This window comes from Rhinopithecus bieti, unplaced genomic scaffold (genome assembly GCF_001698545.2).
Source record: "Rhinopithecus bieti isolate Rb0 unplaced genomic scaffold, ASM169854v2 scaffold_25288, whole genome shotgun sequence".
NCBI lineage: Eukaryota > Metazoa > Chordata > Mammalia > Primates > Cercopithecidae > Rhinopithecus > Rhinopithecus bieti.
This window is the reverse complement of record NW_016811567.1, coordinates 726269-749820: the sequence shown is the minus strand read 5'-3', so window position 1 is coordinate 749820 and position 23552 is coordinate 726269. Positions and strand designations below refer to the sequence as shown.

Genomic DNA, 23552 nt, shown 5'->3' with positions numbered 1-23552 from the left:
CAGAGTCTCCCTATTGTGTGTGTGTGTGTGTGTGTGTGTGTGTGTGTGTGTGTGTGGAAATGGAGTCTCCCTATTTTGCCCAGGTCCGTCTCGAACTCCTGGGCTCAAGCGGCTCAAGTAATCCTTCCGCCTCTGACTCCCAAAGTGCTGGGATTACAGGTATGAGACACAATGCCTAACCACTGATGCACAATTTCTAAATTAAGAATTTATAATATAGCGTAACTTACTTTCTTTTATAGTTATCTTCTATGTTTTTTTTTTTTTCTGCTTCCAGTTTAAGAAGTTCTTCCTAAAAGGAGTAGGATCAGGAAGATAATCACTTACATTTTCTAAATATATTTCAATTACATTTTAATCTATAATTCCACATATATTTTCTACATCAAGTCATCATCCTGTTGCATTAATTTTAAAGAGCATGTTTCTAGTGTATAGGGTTGAAAAGCATTCTTCCCCTTATAGATTACTAAAGATTTATTATTAATGGGTATATTGATTTTCTTTAGTCTTACTTTTATTTATCCTTTTCAGTCATCCACAAACTTTTTCTGAGTATTTGATTACCTTTCTTTCAAATCTTTTACAGCATCTCCTGGATTTGTTTCTCTTTTATTTAGGTACTTTCTCCAAAAGCGGTTTTAGTTTGTATAGGAAAATCTTCTGAAGACTTGATGGTACATATTCTTATTAATGCCCTCACATTAGAATAACTATTTTCAGAACATAAAATTGTAGGTTCAAAGTTTTTTTCATGTTCGATTTCACATTCTTGAGCTGGGTGTGGTAATGATGGTTTTTACCGTAACATACTCCAATGTACTTTTGTCTGTGGGCTCCCACCCAACCTGGTGGCCGAAGTCGTCTACAGGTAAGATTGACCAAACCTCTAAACAGGACGGAAAAAAATGTTATCTTCAGAAAACCAGCTTTCTTATACACTGCTGCTGTATAAGATTGATTAACTTTTCTGGATGGCAATCATAGCAACGCAGATCAAACATTTAAAAATACATATATACACACATATAAATACATATATATATATCTTGACACAACAATTTTATCTCCAGGCATCCACATGAAAGAACTCAACTGTTCAAAAGTGCACAGATAAGGATACTCGTCAAGCATTATAACATGAAAAATAAACTGAAAACCACCTCATCTCCAAACACAATTAAATTATGTTAAAATTCTATAAACAGGGATTAGGATGTGTAGGTTTACCCAAAGGAAAATGTATTTAATGTTTAGGTTTAAAAGCAAAAAAAAAAAAAGCCTACTTTTATTTCAAAATATGCATATGTAAGTAGAAAATATCTGAAAGCTGAAAGGCTACTCTCCAAAATATTAACAGCAGCTTTCTCTAAACAGAGACTAAAGTGGTTTCTCATTTTTTCTTTTTGCTGTTCTATACTTACTATATTTCTACCACAAACCTCTTGTTATAATTTCTCCAGCAGAGTCAGTTTTACAATTTGGAATGCAGAGGTCAAGTGGTTCTATAATCAGTGTATACTTCACACGTACCATTCTTTCAACCTACACCCCTTTAAACCCCTTTGACACACATCAAACTCATTTACATCTATGTCCCTCTAACGTCAATATAGTGGTTAACACATATAAAACATGAATACACTACATCAAGACGCTCAGGAATACATCTCTGGGATACAATTTGACTGCCTTCTATTATATTTTAATGAATCACCAAAATAAAGGAATTCTTTCAATTACAGAGAGCAGAATAATTAAAATAGTAACTTTCAAACTTTGTAGCAGCAGAAGTATTTCTTCAAATATAATCTTTTTGAAACCCAATATAGAAAACAGATAAAAATAAAGCCATTCTAGAGGTGGGGGCCTTGGAAAGTGAGTGCTGTCCACTCAGACGTCTTCCTTGCCTCTCACAAGGAAGGAAGCTACTGGGTAGTTTGAAAATTACTATTTAATACATTCTGCTAACCCTAAATGCCATGTCAGAGCTAGAAGAGAAAATGTACACACATTCAATCTAACATTTATTTATTTCAGGTTTTTTTTTTGCAACTATAAATTACATTCACTAGTACACCTGTAATTCTTCACAGTGGGTTCAACTAAAGAATAAGCAAACACAGCATAGATCAGTTTAAAAGAAATCATGGTACTTCTTAGAGCAATTTGCAAAAGGGGAAAAAAGTCTTAGGCCCACTCCTTGGAAATAAATATCAAGTAACCATAAAAATATTCAGCCATTTTTCAGTTATTCAGAGAGTTCAGGCATGGTCCCACGCAGAACATCAGAGTTCCTCTTTGAAATAACCCAGCTTTGCCAATGACATCTCTTTTCTCAACTGCATAACTTCCCAAAACATCTGATCAACTATACAAATAGAAAAGAGAGATATTTAAATCATAAAATACCATCTTCATTATTTTTAATGTTTCGTTGAAAACTTAAGTTAGCTGAAATGACAACTCCATCAACTGCGTATTTTCTAAAGATGTACCTACATTTTTTCAACAATTCACATAAGCTTTTCCACAGACTTGTGACCATCCCAGTTTTATCAATAAAGCAAGTCACCAGTTTTGTCACAATTATTCGTTAAATATGTCAGAGATGATCATTTTAGCCCTAGAAAAGGTGGACATCCAGCATCCTGAGTAAATGTCAATGCTGTCACCTTCATGAAGTGAGTACACTCAATGCTCAATTATTCAAGTTATTCTCTAACTTATGAATCTTCTTGCTCTAGTTTGTTATATCGTGGCCATTTTACTCTTCATTAACACTAACAGAAGGTGAAGGGGGAAAAAAGAAAACAAGACAATCCAGAAAACTCAGTAACATTGTTTGTGAGTAATAACAGAAAGGTTTTGCGTATGGCTCCAATTAGAAATAAAAATGCATGTGGAAGATGAATTGTAAATTCAATTACCTATACTTTTGTAAGTTCCCACTATAAGTGGAAAAATGTTGGCTCCTTATTTCAGACAATAAAAGGTCTTCCTTTGATATATGATCAGATTATATTCATTTAGATCAATGGTTCTCAATCATGGAAGATTCCACCACTACCACTACCACTACCACCACTTCTCATCCCTGGCCACTCCAGGGTACATTTGGCAATTAATAGATACATTTTTCACTGTCCCATCCCAGGGGTGCTACAGGTATCTAATGAGTAAAAGCTAGGGATGCTATTAAACATCCTACAAATGCACAAGACAGTCCCCCACAACAAAGAATTATCCAGCTCAAAATGGCACTAGTACCAAGGTCAAGAAATTCTGCTTTAGATTTAGCTGCCCTAAATCTTTTGTTGGCACAAGGCACATATAATAAACAGATTTTAAGACTAATACCTGTTTACAACAAACACACATAGTCAATGATGTGTACTAAATATCATAAAGTGGAAGAGTGATAGAAACTAGAGAAGATATACTACTTTTATTATCACCCTTACCATTCATTACTCGTAACACTTTCTTTCTATTTTCATAAAGTAAATTATCTGTCTTTCCTACAAGCTTCTCATTTAAACAAAGAGAAAAATATTATAGTCTTGGCAATTATATTTAACATAAATTTTCTGTTATCTGGCTTAAATTATATTATCCATCTACAGGTATTCAAAAATATTTCAGTTTTATTAAAGTCAAAAAAAGTATTATATAGTTTAAAGACTGTTTGTATGTTACTAAGCCTTTTGAAATTCAACATTAATTAGGTTATCAGGTTATTAGGTTAACAGGTTTTATCCCTATTGTTTTAGGCATTAAAATCCAACTATATGGGATTTTAAAGAAATATGACATTTTTCAACATACCAGACCTTGAGAAAGGCTAAACTAAGTTTTTATCAGCATGACTAACTTCTCCATAGAATCAAGATTCACTGGTTTACATGACTGAAAGATGGTAGGCTTCTACCAGTGTTTGAGCAAGATAATATTTTCAGTGCCTAAAAAATATAAACAGGGAAATTTCATAAAACTTTAAATACAAACTGGCATAGACTTGTCTCTAGCCCAGTATCTGCTATTTTCATTTTTATGCAATCATTTGTGCTCGAGAGATACTGCTTTGGAGTTGTCAGGCCATATTAGTTTTTATGCCTGATATTTAAGATATTTAGCTATAAAGCCATATAAAATTGTATTAAAAATATTAACACACTTGCATGAGGTTGGTTCTCCTGGATATATCACCTGCATGTTTCTGCTGATTTAGAATATGGCAATCTTTATTCCATTCAGAATTATCCTCATGACTACTTTATTAATTCACACGCAAAAAACAGAAAATACAGGGAAAACTTAATTGTGAGCTCCATCATGGTTTCCATCAATTAAAATAAATCTGACCACTTTGCCGGCCTCATTTTCATCTCTTAAAGAGTCAATTCAATGAGCTTGGAACTCTCTTCTCATTTACCATCTGGTTTATTATACACCACTTAGGAGTTAAAACTGACCCTGCTTAAAATTCAAAATTAAGAGTAAAATGAGGCAAATAAAATAATTAAACACAGTATTTTTCTAAAAGACATTTGTTCCCAAATTCTCCACAAATTTTATTAGAACTATATATGGGATTTAACATAAATGTACCAACAATAAAGCTGATATGATACCAACAATAAAACAATTACCACTACGTCCTATACTTTTTGCTGAACTTTCATGTAAAGATTTATACTGAATCAAGAACACTCACCATCCTGCTGTTTCACGAGTCCCTGCTGAATGTATCGAATGTATGTAAAAAAGTTACATACAGAAGTGATCTAGGACAAATGGAGAAAATGTCATGAATGGTCAAATGTCTCATATCAAACCAAGCTTTATTAAAATTCATGGTTAAGTCACTTACCCTGTATCTGCAAAAAGGAGAAATATAATAATAGTTGCTTGAGTCCCCTAATTTAATTCTGTGTTTACAGGACTTACTCTGGCCAGTGAGAGCACATTTTCTGTGAAATAATGATAAATTTCAGTTTTTTGAAATTAAAAGCATTTGCCCCTACCTTCTGTACAAGTTACCTATTCATTCAGTTAGATGACAAATATTTGAGAACCTACTGTGTACCAGGAACAGTTCTAGACGCTGGGCTACAGTGATGAAACGGACAGACCATGCCCTTGTGAGACTTACATTCTATTAATAGTATAAGTTTAATGCCATAATATTAACCATGATTCTAGAAACAGAAACTAGGTGTTTTCCATATATGTCCCATCCTGGAACAAATTTACAAATGAGTAATCAGCTGCAGGACGGCTCTCAGCTTTCCATCAGGATTTCAACTTCTCAGTTGAAAATATCCTCATGATGACTGTTCAAGTCTCAAAGTATGTTACAGATAGCTTGCAGGGTAATAGTTTCCAGATGGGGTATTTGTTTATTTGGTTGGTTGGTTGCTATATTTGCATTTAATGTGGGACCTAGGGAGAAGTACAAAGGAATAAGCCACCTTATAAAAATACTGAATCTTAACAATCATATAACAAGTTCACTAAATTTCACACCATCCTTTCTATTTGCCTATGACAAAAGCTAAAATTTTATATGAGGGCTTTCTGGCTGGGATTAGGCTATCAGCCTCTTGAGGGCAGGGACTTTGATTCATCTTTAAATGCCTGGCACCAGGAATGTGCCTGGCACACAGCACACATTCAATGACTGCTGAATGAGTAATGAGCCATCTGTTACCCTATGGCTCCGTGAGATAAGGCTGGCATGTCTATCAGGCCAGACTTGCAGCAGCCCAGCTGTCACCCTCCTAAGCTAGGAACCTGGCTCAATACAACTATCACTCCCCATCAATGCAAAATTAGCATAGCTCTAAGTAAAGTAAGAGGCCAATAGCATTTTATATGACAGTACAAATTACATAGTAAATATACTAAATAACATTACATTTTAGCGATACCTACAAGAAATATAATACAAATGTGCCTTTATATTAAGAAAACACACAACAATGTGTATTTGAAACAGGGTAATTTTCAGGAGGGGTAATTCAAATCACTAACCAATTCCTATCTTTTTTCAAATATTTCTTTGTTTCTTTATTAGCAAATTCCTTTAATGATCTGTAACAATATTTAAAAGCACTAACTACTAGTTTGGGGAGGATAGAAGATCTAGAAATTTAAAGCACAGAGTGTTGGAAGTCTGTGGAACTTCCAAAAGTATAATTTGCACAAGAGGAAAATGTGCCATCAAGTTGCTAAAAACCAATTTATACACTATTCTGGAAACAGGAAACAGACATATGCCTGCTGGTCTACTATTCAGCCTAATTTTGAAAGGGATCTGGTAAGGTGGCTTTAAGTATCAACTTTTAAAATAATAAATGTTTCTTTTTTTAACTTGTAAGTTCAGGAGTACACGTGCAGGGTGTGGTTTATTAAATAGGTAAACATGGGTCATGAGGGTTTGTTGTATGTATTATTTCATCACCCAGGTATTAAGCCTAGTATCCACTATTCTTCCTGATCTTTTCTCTCTTCCCATCCTCCACCCTTCCATAGGCAGCGGTGTGTGTTGTTCCCTTCTATGCGTCCATGTGTTCTCATGGAACACATAAGCTCCCACTTATAAGTGAGAACACATGGCATTTGGTTTTCTGTTTCTACATTAGTCTGCTAAGGATAATGGCCTCCAGCTCCAGCCATGTCCCTGCAAAGGACATGATCTCGTTCTTTTCTATGGCTGTATAGTATTCCATGGTGTATAGTGTTTCTTAAAAGATCTCATTTCTAAGCCATTTTGTAAACTAGACACACCTAATATATTTTTAGTTAAGCCAGGATTCAATGTGAATAGACCTCTGACCTCCAACTCCATTTTTTTTCAAACATGCTACACTACATTAATAAATCTCTATAACTCTAGTCCCAAGATTTCAAATCCTTGTTTGCCATTTTCATGTGACGATGTCAGCATGTTTAACTCTAGACCTATAATCTTCTTCCACAAACCAAAGCCTTTTCTATTAATTTCCACAATCACTTCAAATCAGTCTTCCAGTCAGACATCTCTAACTCCTTTCTCCTTTACCCATCACCCCACCCCAATCTAACTTTTCATTCTTAAAATCTGTCACCTCTTTCCTTTCCTCTCCATACACTCACCATCCTTTGAACACACTTTGATTTCTTGTTTCTAGGTCTTCAGTTGTATATACTGCTCTTTATCCAAATTACTCTTATGCTTCAAAAACCTAAACCAAATCTCCCTCCTTTCAAGAAGAGTACCTAATCATAGGTTGAATAATCTCGTCTTCCTCAAAATTCCTACAGTGCTGTGCCACTCATTTAGTCATTATCTTCACACTGTAGCTCACAAGAGCCACGGCCAGAGCCATACTTCACATAGTTTTTTCCATATGATATGCGTCACCTTGATTTCTGGTCCCATTCCCACAAGCACAATATCCTTAAACTTTGTAAACTGTTCTCTAAATCTAAACTATAATTATTTTACTAAAGATACTTTAAATGCACTTTAATTTGATATCCCCATTTGTTATAAATTTGATATTTGCACATATATGTGTGATATATAATGCAAGCACAAATTTTAAATTCTATAATAAAACCAGTTGTATGCTATATTTAAAATGAGGCATGACACAGACCTTAAACATACGAAAACTGCTATGATTAAATTTAATTCTCCATATTTGGGGTGGAAGGATCAGAATAAAAATACTTGGGTGTTTGTAGAATTTAAGAATGTAAATTCTTTCCCTAAAATTCAGAGGCCACCGTTACACAGGTGTGGCTTGAGGGAGCGAGGTGGACGTGTGGCTCACAGAACAAATATATGACTAGGAACCCTCCAACAAATGATCACCTAAATAACAACATTCTGTAATCTTGCTGAGAATGTAACGTGCATAACAGGGAATAGAAACAAGCACACAGTTCCTACAACAGCTTCAACACAGACCTATTAGTTCATCTCAACCAGTCTTTTCCTTTTCTAGCTTCAAAATAACCCTGACAGCAGTCAGTTACACTTTCTATGAGCTCTCTCAGGCTTTCTAGTCCCCTATATTGATCTGGCTCTATGTACTTAATAAGCATCTATCTCAAAAGCTTTCCGAGTCATTTTTTAAACAGAAGCCAAGACACAATTATGCCATGGTTTTAGGCAAAACCTTTCACCGTTGCCAGATGTTTTAAGCACTGTTGGTTTCAGTCATTCCTCCTCATAGGACTGGATGGAAAAAGTCTGCCCTGCTATGAAATGTGGGAGTCTTATCTCTGAAGATTTATAATTCTCAAGTAAGACTCACCTATGAAAGACAAAACTGATTATTTATTAAAGTGAGAATCCTTTATAAACACAATATAAAAGGAGAAATCTCATCAAGTCTTTTTGGTACACTGTTTTCATGATTGATAAGACTTACTCTAACTCAGTATCTTCCCAAACTATTTTTGATGGTCACCCTCAGACGGAAGTATTTTATACAGAAACCCAGGACACATGGCTATACAAATACATGTAATAAACAAAAATTCTGCTTATGACCCACTAAACTGATTTCACAATCCACTAATAGGTCACAACATGAGGTTAAAAACAAAAACAAAACTCAGATTTCTATCTCTAGTTTACCTGGATCCATATATGTATATTATTGTATTGGGTTGGTGCAAAAGTAATCGTGCTTGTTGCCGTTACTTTCAATGGCAACAAGCACGATTACTTTTGAACCAACCTATAATTAAAAAGGCTCTCCTTTAATGCTAAAGCTGAAATACTGTATTCCACACTGTCTCAGGAATTCGTCTTTGGGCTACACAGACACTTAAGAGAAATCTGAGGGAGATATAATACATTTAAAACCAGAAAAACTAAATAACTGCAACCCATAACATTTCAAAAACTCAGTCACTTTCACAATTCATGCATGTAAAAACCTACTTTGGTCCTCCGCATTCAACTGCAGAAGCTTTCACAAACCGGATAGGTTGTAATCCCACTGGTTCAATGCTTAGAGTATTGTTCTCCACAGCCTCCAGAACAGCTGAAGCCAACTTAAAAAAAAAGAAAAAGTACTAGATGCTATACTGGCAGAAAAATATCAAAATTGTATTCTACAGTAGACTAATTTTACAAATTATTCTTCTCCCAAGTCCCACTAGCTTGGCTTTAGCAAATGAAAAAGGAAGAAATCAGATAATTTTTGTTTGATTTATTTTATAATCCAAACACTGTTATGAAAGGCAATTCACTTATAGTAAAATAACTTTCCTCATTATCTGGACGAGGATTAAAGGCATTAATTCCAGTCTCTGTTCACTCCTTACCCATGATTAATATCCACTGTTAATGCCACTTCAAAATGAATATCCTGAAGCTTTATTCTGCTAAATGTATATAATATTTTTAAACACTGGTCATTTATACCACAGCAATATATATTAATTAGCTGTATATTCTCTGAATTTGTATTTATGTGCATAAGAGTGAGTCTACAAAAGAATTAGCTGAATTATCAAATATTAAATGCCAGGATGAAGAGGGTAGCAACTGATACAAGATGAAACAGGAAAACTTCTTTAGTCTGGCAAGGTTACTAATACTGAATGGCCTACCTGAAACCAGATACAGAGCCACAATGAACAACACATATTCATATCAAAAGTGTGAAAAATGCTCATCTTAACTTCTCCTGATAAGTAACATTACAATTAAATTCTTGAAAGACTTCACATAAAACTCTTAGGATTAAATTTCTTATACTTTAATTGACAGGATATTTCTAGACAAATCTTTCACATGTAAGAATAAATTAAAATTACAGCTTTACATTTTGTACTGCCTTATTTTCTAAGGTTTTGTCTCTACTTAATTCACTTCATTTTATCCTTTTAACAATCCTATGGCACAGGAGAAGAAGGCATTACTTTTCCTGTTTTAAAGATTAAAAAAATAAGATTTTTAAATCATGTACAGATAGACACAACAAATGCCTTTAACAGAGTGTGTAGAGAACTTCCCTTACACTGAACCTTGGACTGTAAATCAAGAAATAAGTCCTATCCTCCATACCTATTTAATACCTGACACCAATGCAGTACACATTTTAGTGTGAATGATCCTCTGCTCATATAAGGAAAGATGTTCAGTAACTGAATGCCAAGAAATTATCATGATTCTAGTACAGAATGGTAAAAATAGTAAAACATGACATTTTATAATAACTTATTTATGTAGGAGATATTAAAATATGTAATATGATTTAGTTTAAAAGAAGTATAGAAACAACTATAATGAAGTCCTACTAAAATGAAAACAAATTACCTCGCTTTTTGAGAATGTTAAACATGGAAAGATATCTTCCTGGTAGATTTTCTCTAAGAAAGGACACGTCCTGTCCATTGTGGGCTCATCCTTCCACAATCGAAACTCATTATACAAGGATAAGTCAGCCTAACAGATAAACCAAAGGAAAACACAAAAACATGTTTTAAAAGTATAAACATAAAACCACCTTACAAAACCAAAACTAATTTAAACATCACTGAAAACAATGCTCTTCATTTAAAATAATAAATTGAACCACTCTTGATTCGTTATATAATACCTGGTAGCAGTTTTCCTTTTTAAAAAATGACGCCCAAATAACCAAGTAGCTTTTTTCCATGCATCATCTGCAACCATGTTCAATAACACTACTATTATCCTCACCCTGGGCTCCTTCTCCCATCCCCACCAAAAATGCTGGAGTTCCTCTTAAGACACAGGTGGCACACTATTCAGAATATAATAAATGATGACAAGTCTTTTCTGAAAACAATAAAAAGGTAATTTGGAACCTAATTAATTATAGTGTCTGAATAAACTGAGACTGACTGAACTGTGAAACCTAATTTGGGATCAAAAATGACACAGTTCTACTATAACTTGAAGGCATTCCCAAAAGAATTGTCAAAATGTTACTGCATAAGCAACAGGATTTTAAAAAACAACACGTAAAGTCTTCTAAACTGCCTACCTTAAAATACAACATTTATTTAGATATTTTTGACATAATTTTGGCATCCAGTAACTACCACCTTAGGCATCGATAATAATCCACTGCTGGCACCTGCCTTCCTATTCACTCCTCCAGCTGTCCCTTTCTTTCCCACCTCCCTAATAAATTTTCCCCAAGTATTCTTCCCTACAGCTTCTCAGATTCCCTCAGTCCAGCTCAATAACATCTGCTGGAATACAAAGTTGCACTGACATCAGTCACCAAAACTAGAGCAGTCTCCACCATCCTACAGCACTAAGTTGCTCTTGTCCACAAGCACTGGATACACCATAAATGATGCACTGACTATAGCTACAGACTGCCTCTAGGATAACTCAATCAGACGTGCAAGTAGTCTACAAGAACTTAACAGAGCTGAGTGTAGCTAAGCCTTCCTACAGACTTCCTTTTAAGGTGTATAAAGGCAATCTCCATGTGAATTTTCTTTTCAGTCCAATTCATAAATTCCTTGAATCAAAGCAAAAGCAATAGGACAAATATTAGCATATAAGCAATACTTACATTTTCAAATGCATTTTCTTTGTAAAGTTACTGAGAAAAAGGACATAAATCTCAAAGCAGGTAAGTGGTATTCTAAGGAAAGATTCTAGTTTAAAGGCTGTAATTTAAACCATTTATTAAGAGCTGACTCTGCCAGGAACCACTGTAAGCACTTTACAAACATTTAATCCTCACAACTGTACAAGACAGATATTATGATCGCCATTTGTAACTTGCCCAAGATTGCATAGCAAGAAAACAGTGAAGTCCAAATTCAAATCTAAGTGGCTTGATCCCAAAGCCTTGCACTGGGCTTGTATGTCTGCATGCAGGAATGTGTATTTTAAATGTCTACAGAAGACATGTTGCTAATGTCATAACCGAGTGCCCCATCGTATTTTCTACAAAACATGGACATGCTTCATTTTTTTCCAGATCGTTACGTATTTTCTAAGACTTACACAGACCAAATTTATGTAATTCCTTTGCCTAGTAAGACTTTTGACAAGTTTTTCATGAAACATCAGAATATAACACATACCTGGAAAGCAAAGGTTATTATTTTGAAGTTATATGCTGCCTACGCACATTTTAAGGGATTTCAAAAACTAAAATGAACCTTTACCATGTTCCATGAGAAGACATTTAAATTTTGTGTCAATAGGGGGGTACATAATTACTTACACATACTGAGTAAGAAACAGCAAAAATACAAGTTGTACCAGGCAATTAAAATTGCTATTTAAATTCCAAAGAATTAGAATTAAAGTTACGACAAAAAAAGTTTCTTAAATATTTCACAGAAACCAATGTGAATTTTGGATTTGGTTACATTCATATTTAACCAAGTATTGAACTTCTCTCTTAGCAGCATCTTTCTTATTAATAATCAGTCAAAATGCAATTCAATTACAACAGGTTAACAACATTGGTTATTCCATTTAATAAACTCCTGACTTCCATACAAAAATGTAACAAGCACACATTTCTTCAGGATTAATGACGAACTTGAATTCAACAACGTAAAAGATGGCTTCTAAGAAGAAATGGGAAAGCTTCATAAATTACTGATCAATTCTCTTAGAAATGCTTTCTCACAGTATACAATGATTAAAAACAATTTTTACTCTAAACAGCTCAAAATACTTATGTATTTCAGTTATCTTTATTACATATCTTTTAAAATAATAAGACTATTATTATGATGATGATTATTATTATTTTGAGATGCAGTTTCACTCTTGTTGCCCAGGCTAGAGTGCAATGGTGCAATCTCAGCTCACTGCAACCTCCGCCTCTCAGGTTCAAGTGATTCTCCTGCCTCAGCCTTCCGAGTAGCTGGGATACAGGCATGCGCCATCACGCCTGGCTAATTTTGTATTTTTAGTACAGACGGGGTTTCTCCATGTTGGTCAGGCTGGTCTTGAACTCCCAACCTCAGGTGATCCTCCGGCCTCAGCCTCCCAAAGTGCTGGGATTACAGGCATGAGCCACCACGCCCGGCCCATTATTTCGTTTTAAATTTTTAATTATTATGGATACATGATAATGGTAGCCTTACATAGTTGTAAGTGTCTGAATAACTGAGACTGGCTGAACTATGAAACCTAATTTGGGATCAAAAATGATACTAATTGTTCTACTATAACTTGAAATTTCACTTAGCAAAATGTCTTCCAGCCTTACGTAGTTGTAAGGCTACCATTATTTCTATTTTTTGTTGCTTAATTATCTGAATTAACTCTAGGACTCTTTTGCTGATATAAAATTCTCTCTCTGAATTTAAATAAAAGCAATGTATTGATCTTTAAGAAAATCATCTTATTTTCACATATTTCTTATATCCATACTTTGTAAGTGCACTCTAGCAATAAATGTTGACTAGCCAGATCATTAAAGCCACCCACTCTCCTCTAGCCAACATATGATAGTTTCCTCCCTTAATGAAATATTGAGATTAAGAAACTTACCAAGTTTCTAGCAGGTACTCCAAGGTCAGCCAGGTAGAATATGGAACTGAAGAATCCCTGAAAGCAGCCAGCTCTAGATAAAGCCTCCCCCATCTTAATACTGAATATTTTGTACTAAAATTTTGCTGGCAAAATGATAACTGACACCTCAGTGATGAGAATTAACAAGTATCAACAGAGTCAGAGGGTACAGTCCTTGACGAGTTACCTCTTTGCAGTCTTTTACAATTGGCTGTATCACACTGAGGTCCTGATGACTGCCACTCATAGCACTGCTTGTGCTTTTATTTCTTGTATGCCCCTTTTTAAAAGGTGTCTTTCCACCTGGCAAAGGCTCCTGCGTAGGTGATGTTGGAGAACTGGACAATACAAGTGTCTTCAATGCAGCTACTTCAGCTTGAAGTACATCAATCTTGGAAAGAAATCAACATAGTCACATACATTAAATATGTTTCATGACAAATGCAGCTAAATATTACCAATCTGGTCAAAACACTTTCAAAGATGAAAAGTAAGTTTAATTTGTATTTCCTGTGGAGTAATAAAGAGAAACTAAAATCAAGTTTTTTGATGTTTCCATATGGTTTGGATTCATCTATTACTCACAATGTCAAATCAAATTTTGAAAATTACCAAAATAGCTAACATTTATGTGAATTTTCAGAATCTTCAAAATACAATAGCTTATGACTAGTTGTAGAAGTTCACTCCTAAAACAGTAAAATCTAGTAACATTTAGGTGGCTTCTCTCAGTGAATTTAAAAACTAAGTATTAACATTAAAATGTGATTCTATAATCCTTTGGATAATTCATGTGATTTACAAGGCTTTAAATCATTTGGTTCTCATATAAATGGACACCAAATGTTTACTATTAATTATATCTACATAGTAGCTATTTTCTTCTATTTTTCTGTAGTTTCCAAATTGAAAACAAGCACTACTTTACAATCAGAATAAAATCCAACAGATGTTAAGGTATCTCTAAAACAGTCACCACTATTTTATACTATTAAGAGTAGCAAAAACTTACTTTTCCTTGTGCTTCTTTTAGCTGTTTTTCTGCTGTTGCCTGCTTGATATTTGCTTCTCTCACCATTTTATGAGCTTCCTGAAAAAGTTAACATCTCATATTTTAGAAACAAAGTAGCATTTGCTTTCAAAAAGCTTTTGCCAAGTGTTTATGATTGAAGCAAACATATACTACCAAAATTTAGCCTGAAAATAAGTACTCAATATCAACTATGGAAGCAGCAGTTGACAACAGAGAGACAACTATGCGGCATTAGGAACAGGTGCCTTCTTTTAGGACCTATTACTACTGAGGCAGCCAAGTTGAGATCAATCATCCTGATTAATGCTTGCGTAAGGACTGTAAATGTGATGAAGGCAAACAATGACCAACATGTCAAAGCCAACTCCTTTGCAGGCAGCTTTTTATAATGTGGTCACTATCTATGTTCTTATTAGTCATAGCAAAGACATACAGAAGGGACAAGTAAAAACATTAACACACCAATAATGTTGCAGTTTACAGTAATGACAGTTAAGAAGCCTTAGAGCTTTTAATAAAAAGATTCACAAAATTATATTAAGTGACAATTTTGTGCAGAGCAACCTAAAAAGGCAAATCAGAGTTTACCCTTTAATAGATTTTTAATCTTCAAGTACTACGAATATGAAACTCTAGGTATTTAATTCATTTTATTCATATAATGTTTATTCATGAGACATTTACTCATGTCATCTCCTCGTGAGGTACTGTTCCAGATGCTGATTACATTCTGGGAAAGGACAAAGTCCCTGCTCTTAAGGAGCTTACATTCTGATTAATCAAATAAAATATCAGAGTAAGAATTGCGGGTTTTATTCTAAATGCAATATGAAGCCTTACAGTTTTTTTAAGGAAGCCTTACAGTTTTGTTAAGGAAGACATGATCTTTTTATTTTTAAAAGATTATGCCCTTGTATAGAATAATCCCTATAAGGGATTAAGAATGGTCTGGAAGCATATATATAGGGTGCTTGAGATAGTGCCCTGGGATTTAAGAACTTACATTTTAGAACTTCAATTTACAATTTATCAGAGGAAGGAAGGAAATGAGCTTCAAAGATATCTAATGAATAGTTTGACAATGGCACCCTCACTAGGTCTATCAAAATGCACAGAGGTAGAATGGAAAGGTGGAAGCTCTTTACATCAGAGTTTGACTGTTTCCCATTTGTTCATTTGCTTTTACAGTACTGTAATGATCGCAGTTTGCGTGTGCCCATGAATGTGAATTTGCAGCTTATATTAGTTTAAATAGGAGAATCTTTACTATCAATGATTTATAACAAAATGATATTAACCATGAAGATATTCCATGCACTATTATTCTGGCTATCTTGGCAAAGTCCTTAAGAGCTGTCAAATTTAATGAGTTAAATAGTCTCCTTTTAAAAGTAACAATTGTTTCAGATTTGCTGAATTTTTCTGGGATAAGTGGCTGTCAACAGAAGACTATTTGGTGATGTTTTAAAAATAATAAACATAGGCCGGGCGCGGTGGCTCAAGCTTGTAATCCCAGCACTTTGGGAGGCCGAGACGGGCGGATCACGAGGTCAGGAGATCGAGACCATCCTGGCTAACACCGTGAAACCCCGTCTCTACTAAAAAATACAAAAAAAACCTAGCCGGGCGAGGTGGCGGGCGCCTGTAGTCCCAGCTACTCGGAGGCTGAGGCAGGAGAATGGCGTAAACCCGGGAGGCGGAGCTTACAGTGAGCTGAGAACCGGCCACTGCACTCCAGCCCGGGCGACAGAGCGAGACTCCGTCTCAAAAAAAAATAATAATAATAATAATAATAATAATAAAAATACACATAGCTAATCTGACCCTTCAAGATAAGTAACATTTTAACTTTAAATGCAAAAGTAATTCATACTATGGAGAGAATAGTTGACTAAATTTTTGGAAATGGACTCTGCTTTCATTAATAGTGGATTATACAGTTTGACCAAACCTCTAATGGAGAACGACTAGAAAAGCTAGACAAGTTTTTTGTTTGTTTTTAAAATGTGTTTGAAGGTATTTGAGAACAAAACAGTGAAGTAAACTTAGAAGTGATGTGAAATTTTAGGTGACTTTTCCACTACACACATAAGGGTTACAGTGAAAAGGTATAACACACATGTAACTGGAGCCCCAAAAGGAAAGATGAGCACTAGACTAGGGCAGGATCAGTTGCTAAAAAGATAACACGCAGAACTTTTACAGAATTTTTTAAAAATTGACAAAAAACATCAAAAGGTAGACTCAAAGTTTGAAAATTTTCCATCACACTGTCCTTCTGAAGCTGAAAATGATATAAGTATCACCTATACCAGGAGTTGGCAAACTTTTTCTGTAAAGAGCCAAACACTATGTATACATATACAGACTCAGTTGCAACTCCTTAGCTCTGCTGTTGCAATGTGAAAGCAGCCATAGACAATACACAAATTAGTGTTGGTGCTTTAATAAATATGAGCACTGAAATATACATATCATTTTGTTTTTCTTTTACCATATCCAGCACCTCTAAGTTACCTTTTTTTTTTTGGATGGGAGGTGGTGAGCACACAAAATCTACCTTCTTAGCAAATTTGTCACATATAATATAGTCATGTTTTATATTGGGTCTTCAGAATTTATCTATCCTGCATAACTGACACTTTGTACAAATGACCAACATCTCCCATTTCTCCCATTTCCCAGCTCCTGACAACCACCAGTCTACTCTGTGCTTCTATGAGCTCGACTGTTTCAGCTTCCACATATGAGATAATGTAGCATTTGTCTTTCTGTGTCTTATTTCACTTCCTCTAGGTTCACTCATGTATATTGCAAAACACAGGATTTCCATTTTCTTTTAAGGCTGAGTAGTATTCATATACACACACATACCCCCTACATTTTCTTTATCCATTCATCAATGGATATGTAACTTGTTTCCATAACTTTGCTACTGTGAATAATGCTGCAATGAACATGGAAGTACACATAACTCAAGATAGTGATTTTCTTTTGGATATATACCTGGAAGTGGGACTGCTAGATGATGCAGTAGCTTTATTTTTAATTTTTTGAGGAGAAATTTCCATACTGTTTTCCATAATGGCTGTACCAATTTACATTCCCACCAATAGCGGACAAGTTCCACTGCTCCACGTCCTTGCCAACATTTACTATCTTTTGTATTTTGATAATAGCCATTCTAACCAGTGTGGGATGCTATCTCATTGGGGAGTGATTGGCATTTACCTGATGATTAGTGATGTTGGGTACCTTATCATATACCAGTGGGCCATCTGTATGTTTTCTTAGGAGAAATGTCTATTTAGGTCCCTAGCCCCCCTTTTAATTGGGTTGTTTTTTGCTACTGCATGCCTTATATATTTTAGATATTAACCCCTTATCAGATACATGGTTTGCAAATATGTTTTCCCATTCAGTATGCTGCCTTTTCATTTTGTTGACTGTTTTTTGCTGGGCAGAAGATTTTCAATTTGATACACTCCCACTTGCCCATTTTGCTTTTGTTGCCTGTGCTTTTGGTGTCACATCCAAAAAAATCACTGCCCAGACCAATGTCAAGAAGCTTTTTCCTTGTTTCTTCTGAGTTTTACAGTTTCAGGTCTTACATGTAAGTCTTTAATCCATTTGAATTGATTTTCCTTTATGGTGTGAGATCAGGGTCTAATTTCATTCATTTGCATGCTGCAATTTTCTCAGCAGCATTTATTGATAAGACTATCTACTCCCCACTAGGTGTCCTTAACATCTTTGTCGAGGGTCAGCTAACCATAAATGTGTCATTTCTGGGCTCTCTATTATCTTCCATTGGTCCATATGTCTGTTTCTGTATCAGTGCCATACTGTTTTGACTTCTGTAACTTTGTCATGTACTTTGATATCAGAAAGTGTGATGCATCCAGCTTTATTTTTCTTGCTCAAGATTACTTTGGGGCTGGGCATGGTGGCTCACGCCTGTAATCCCGCACTTTGGGAGGCTGAGGCAGGTGGCTCACCAGAGGTCAAGAGTTCAAGACCAATCTGGCCAACATGGTGAAAACAGTTTCTACTAAAAATACAAAAATTATCTGGGCGTGGTGGTGCACACCTGTAATCCCAGCTACTCAGGAGGCTGAGGCAGGAGAAATGCTAGAACCCAGGAGGCGGAGGTTGCAGTGAACTGAGATCACACCATTGCACTCCAGCTTAGGCAACAGAACAAGACTCCATCTCAAAAAATAAAAATAAAAAAATCACTTTGGCTATTAACATCTTTTGTAGTTCCATATGAATTTCCTACTTCTGTAAAAAATGCCATTGGGATTGTCATAGGGATTGCATTGTATTTGTAAACCACGTGGGTAGAACAGACATTTTAACAGTATTAATTCTTCCAGCCAATGAACACAAATCTCTTTCCATCTGTGTCTTAATTCCCTTCATGAACTCTATTGTAATTTTCAGTATACAAGTCTTTTTGCCTCTTTGGTTAGGTTTATTCCTGAGTATTTTATTCTTTTGATGCTTTTGACACTGAAATCATAAGATTGTTCTCTTAAATTCCTTTTCAGATAACTGCTTGTATAGAAACATCATTAATTTTTGTATCCTGCAACCCTATCAAATTCATTTATTAGTTCTAACTTCTTTGTTAGAATTTTAGAATTCTAGAATTTTTAAGAATTTTGAATTCTTAAAAATTGAATCTTTAGAATTTTCCACATTTGTGATCATGTCATCTGCACACAGAGATTGTTTTATTTCTTCCTTTCCAATTGGGTTGCCTTTTCTTTTTCTTGACTGATTGCTCTAATATTCCAGAACTGTGCTGTACAGAAATGGTGAAGAGTGGGCATCCTTGTCTTATACCAGATCGTAGAGGAAAAGCTTTCAATTTCCCCCATTGATTATGATGTTAGCTATGGGTTTTTCATATATGGCCTTTATTGTCTTAAAGTAAGTTCCTACATCTATTTTGTTGAGAGTTTTAGCATAAATGAATGTGGAATTTTTGTCAAATGCTTTTTCTGTTTCTATTAAGATTATAATGTATATTATCATTCTATTACTGTGGTTTATTACACTAATTGATTTGCCTATGTTGATGTATCCCTGCATCGCAGGGACAAATCCCATTTGGTCATAGTGTATAATCCTTTCAATATGTTACTGAATTTGATTTTCTAACATTTTATTAAGGGCTTCTGCACCTATGTTCATTGGGAATATTGGCCTGTAGATTTTTCCTTGTGGTACATTTACTGGCTTTGGTATCAGAGTGATATTGGCCTCATAAAATGAGTTTGGAAGTGTTTCCTCTTCTATTTTTGTAAGAGTGTAAAAAGAATTGGCACTGATTTTTCTTTGAATGTTTGGTAGAATTTACCTGTGAAGCCATCTAGTCTTAGGTTTTTTTTGTTTCTACTTCTTGATTCCATTTTCTGGAATTTGATTCCAGAAAAATGGTTCAGTTTCTAGGAATCTATTTCTTCTAGATTATCCAATTGACTGGCATGTGGTTCATAAAAGTCACTTACGATCCTTTTTATTTCTGAAGCATCCATTGTAATACCTCCTCTTTCATTTCTGATTTGAGTCCTCTCTTTTCTTGGTTTGTCTTGCTAACGGTTTTTATTTTTTCCAAAAAACTCAGGTTTTCTTAATATTTTCTATTATTTTCCTATTCTCTATTTCTACTCTGATCTTTGTTATTCCCTTCCCTCTGCTAAGTTTGGACTTAGTTTGTTCTCCTTCTAATTCCTTGAGGCATAAAGTTAGATTGTTTGATATTGTTCTTCTTTTTTAATGTAGGCCTTTATCCCTCTTAGTACTCCTTTTTCTGCATCTCATAAGTTTTGGTACGTTGTGTTTTCAGTTTCATTTGTCTCAAGAAACTTTTCAAGTTCCCTTTTGATTTTTTCTTTGACTCAAAGGTTGTTCAAAAGGATATCATTGTTTAGTTTCCACATACTTGAGCTTTCCTGTTTTCTTACTATTATTGATTCCTAATTGAATTCCTTTTTGAGTGGAAAAGATTCTTAGAATGATTTTGATCTTCTTAAATTTGAGACCTGTTTTGTGATCTAACATGAACTATACTGGAGAATGTTTCATGTGCACCTGAGAAGAATGTATATTCTTTTGCTGTTGTGTTAAAAGTTCCATACGTATCTGTTAGATCCATTTGGTCTATAGTGTTATGCAGTTCTGCTGTTTCCTTATTAATTTTCTGTCTGAATAATCTACTCATTAGAGAGACTGGGGTATTGAAGTCACCTACTATTAATGTATTGCTGTATCTCCCTTCAGATCTGTCAGTTTGTTTTATACATTTAGGTGCTTTGATGTCAGCTGCATATATACAGTCATTCACCACATAACATTTCAGTGAACAATGGATTGCATATATAACAGTGATCCCATAAAATTATAATACCATATTTATTTTTACTTTACCTTTTCTATGTTTAGATACATAAATATTTATCACTGTGTCACAAGTGCCTACAGTATTCAGTATAGTAACATGCTGTATAGGTTTGTAGCCCAGGAGCAATAAGCAATATCATATAGCCAAGGTGTGTAATAGGCTGTACCACATCTAGGTTTGTGTAAGTATACAATACCGATGTTTGCATGATGAAATCTCATAATGACAAAATAATGATTTAAAATAGGGAAAGATGTACTTCTTATATCAGACCAATAGATGTGTGAGTTATCAGCAGTATTAGATCTACTTTTGAAAACGGAACTTAGACCAGACCTTCATCTGGATTATAAACTGTCAAAACAAGATTTTCTAAAATAAAGTAACATATTCAATCACAATCCTCTCACTAAGTATATATAAAACATGCGTGTGTTTAACTGTTTTAATGAGAACAAAATATTTAAGCATTTTTATTGTTTTATCTTTTAAAACGTGTATTTACAACATATGTTAACACATTAGTATGTCCGTTAGCAAGTGTGTATAATTTATAAATACGTATATATGTTCATATAGAACACTGCCTATATGTGCCTAGCATATAGGGAACTCTCAATAAATATTAGGTATCTTCATTATAATGGAGGTAACATGCTCAAATTTTTCTTGTACTGATCAGGTATAGGTTCAAAAAGCTTGGCATCTGTTGATTTAGGTAACAAATGATGGTGGCTGGGAAGGTGATGTGTTCTATGTCCTGGAGGTAGCATCAAAAGACTTAACTGATCATTCGAGTGTGGAATGAAGAAATAAGAGGCCCCAGTGATGACTTCTTTTCTGTGGTTTGAGACAAACAGAAATGCCATTTATGATTTTCACAGTAGATAAAGCAAGAGTTAGGATCATGAATATGAGTGCCTGCATTGCTCATTAGCCTCTCTATGCCTCACTTTTCTTCTCAGATAAAATGATAATAATCTGCCCTATATGCGTCATAGTACTGTTGAGAGAAAACTAGACATATCATGAACATTTACTAAAACTGGCTTATAAAACAAACTTCTTAAGACTACTTTTTTTCTCCATGTGAGATGTAGACTGCTTTGTATTCTTTCAACTGACTTAATTCTATATTATCTCAAAATTGAAGGTGTTAGAAGAAAAACATAACTTTTGAGGTTTGTTCAGTATTTGATACTTTTAAAACTCAACTTTGTTATATACAAAGTATAATTATATTGAAGACTAGGATAATAGACTCCTAATTTGAATATACATGTTAGGCTTACCAAAACTGTGCATATTGAGTTTATTCAGAATAATCTTTAATTCTTAAAAAGTTATGCACACATACACACACACACATATAAAGTGCAAAAAAAGTATCTTTTCATAAGACAATGGTAAACAGATCATGAAGGCACAATTAAGACCAAAGAAAAACTTTGAGCACTTTTTCCAAGATTCATATACAATTGGTTCGAATACAACTTTCTTCATTACCAAAATCATCTTTAATCAATGTACTTTGTTTTCCAGAAGGTAGCCACAGTGTCAATGCTAACAGCCACCATTGGGTTAGAAAAGGTTAGAGACTCCAAATTACAATTTTTAGATATGCTTTTCCACTAATTGCATAAGCCGCATTTCTGGTCCTTCACATCCTGCTACTTACAGGGAGAAGTTTCTTTCTGTTTTTTCTCATTCTATTTCACGTAACAGAACATACATACATGTGCAGATGGGTGAAACTAAGCAGGGTTGAATTAAATGCAAGTTATCAGGAAATAAAAATTAACATAAATAGCTCATTATATTTGCTTTTTTACCTAATATCCATATCACTACAAAATTTTCTTCCAGTCAGACAACACTGGAAGAAAAATCTTACGTTTCTATATAACCTTCTATACAGAAATGTAACAAGTCACATAGCTTCTATTCTACCTCTTCAACTTTCCACTCTTTCTATCCTTAAATTTATTCTCCTCTCATCTCCAATGACTAGCTAGCTAAGAAAATAAACAAATTAGTTTTAAAATGTTCATGAAAGAAAATGACCCTAAAAAGACAGAGAAGAAGGCAAAGGGGTATGGAGCAGAGAAGGCATGGAAAGTCCTACATATCTAAAGACATTCAGTGCAATGTTACTTGTAATGATAGAAGTTGTGGAACAGGCACCTAGTAGATTATGACTATCATTACAATCAGTGATGGTGCAGTAACATTAAAAATGTTACTTAGAAAAACACAAAATATTAAATTACAACTATGTAAGAATATATATATACCTGAGACTGAAATAGATTATGAATAAAAACAACAAAAGGTGATGGAATTTCCCCCCGCCACAAGTTTATTACAATAAAAGTTTTAAGAACAAATCTTTAGGAAAAATATATATATATATCGTTAAATGATAATGGCATTAGCCATTCCAGTAACACATCAATGTTATTGTTAAGGAACTTCTCAAGACTCAAGATCTTAACCCAAAGGAGACACTTTGTGGCAACAGTTCTTACTCATGGAAGTACTACCCTCACCTCGCCCACCAGGGGTATTTGTAT

The 23552-nt window shown here is 34.5% G+C and overlaps 1 protein-coding gene across 4 annotated transcripts in view; it reads right to left on the bottom strand.

Annotated features, from left to right (window-relative positions):
• Nucleotides 1-254: 254 nt before the first annotated feature.
• The window catches only part of RAB3IP (RAB3A interacting protein), a 68253-nt gene continuing 44955 nt past the window's right edge, over nt 255-23552 (bottom strand). For 2 of the 4 annotated variants that reach the window (XM_017894060.1, XM_017894061.1), the window contains exons 5-11: nt 14547-14624; nt 13722-13925; nt 10328-10456; nt 8945-9057; nt 4874-4973; nt 4718-4787; nt 1058-2371 (exon numbers count right to left, since the gene is read on the bottom strand). In XM_017894060.1, the coding sequence (XP_017749549.1) occupies nt 2289-2371; nt 4718-4787; nt 4874-4973; nt 8945-9057; nt 10328-10456; nt 13722-13925; nt 14547-14624 (777 nt within the window). In that variant the 3' untranslated portion in view covers nt 1058-2288. Of the gene's footprint in view, nt 2372-4717; nt 4788-4873; nt 4974-8944; nt 9058-10327; nt 10457-13721; nt 13926-14546; nt 14625-23552 lie in introns of all 4 variants that reach the window. The other 2 variants (XM_017894062.1, XM_017894063.1) reach the window with 1 other exon arrangement.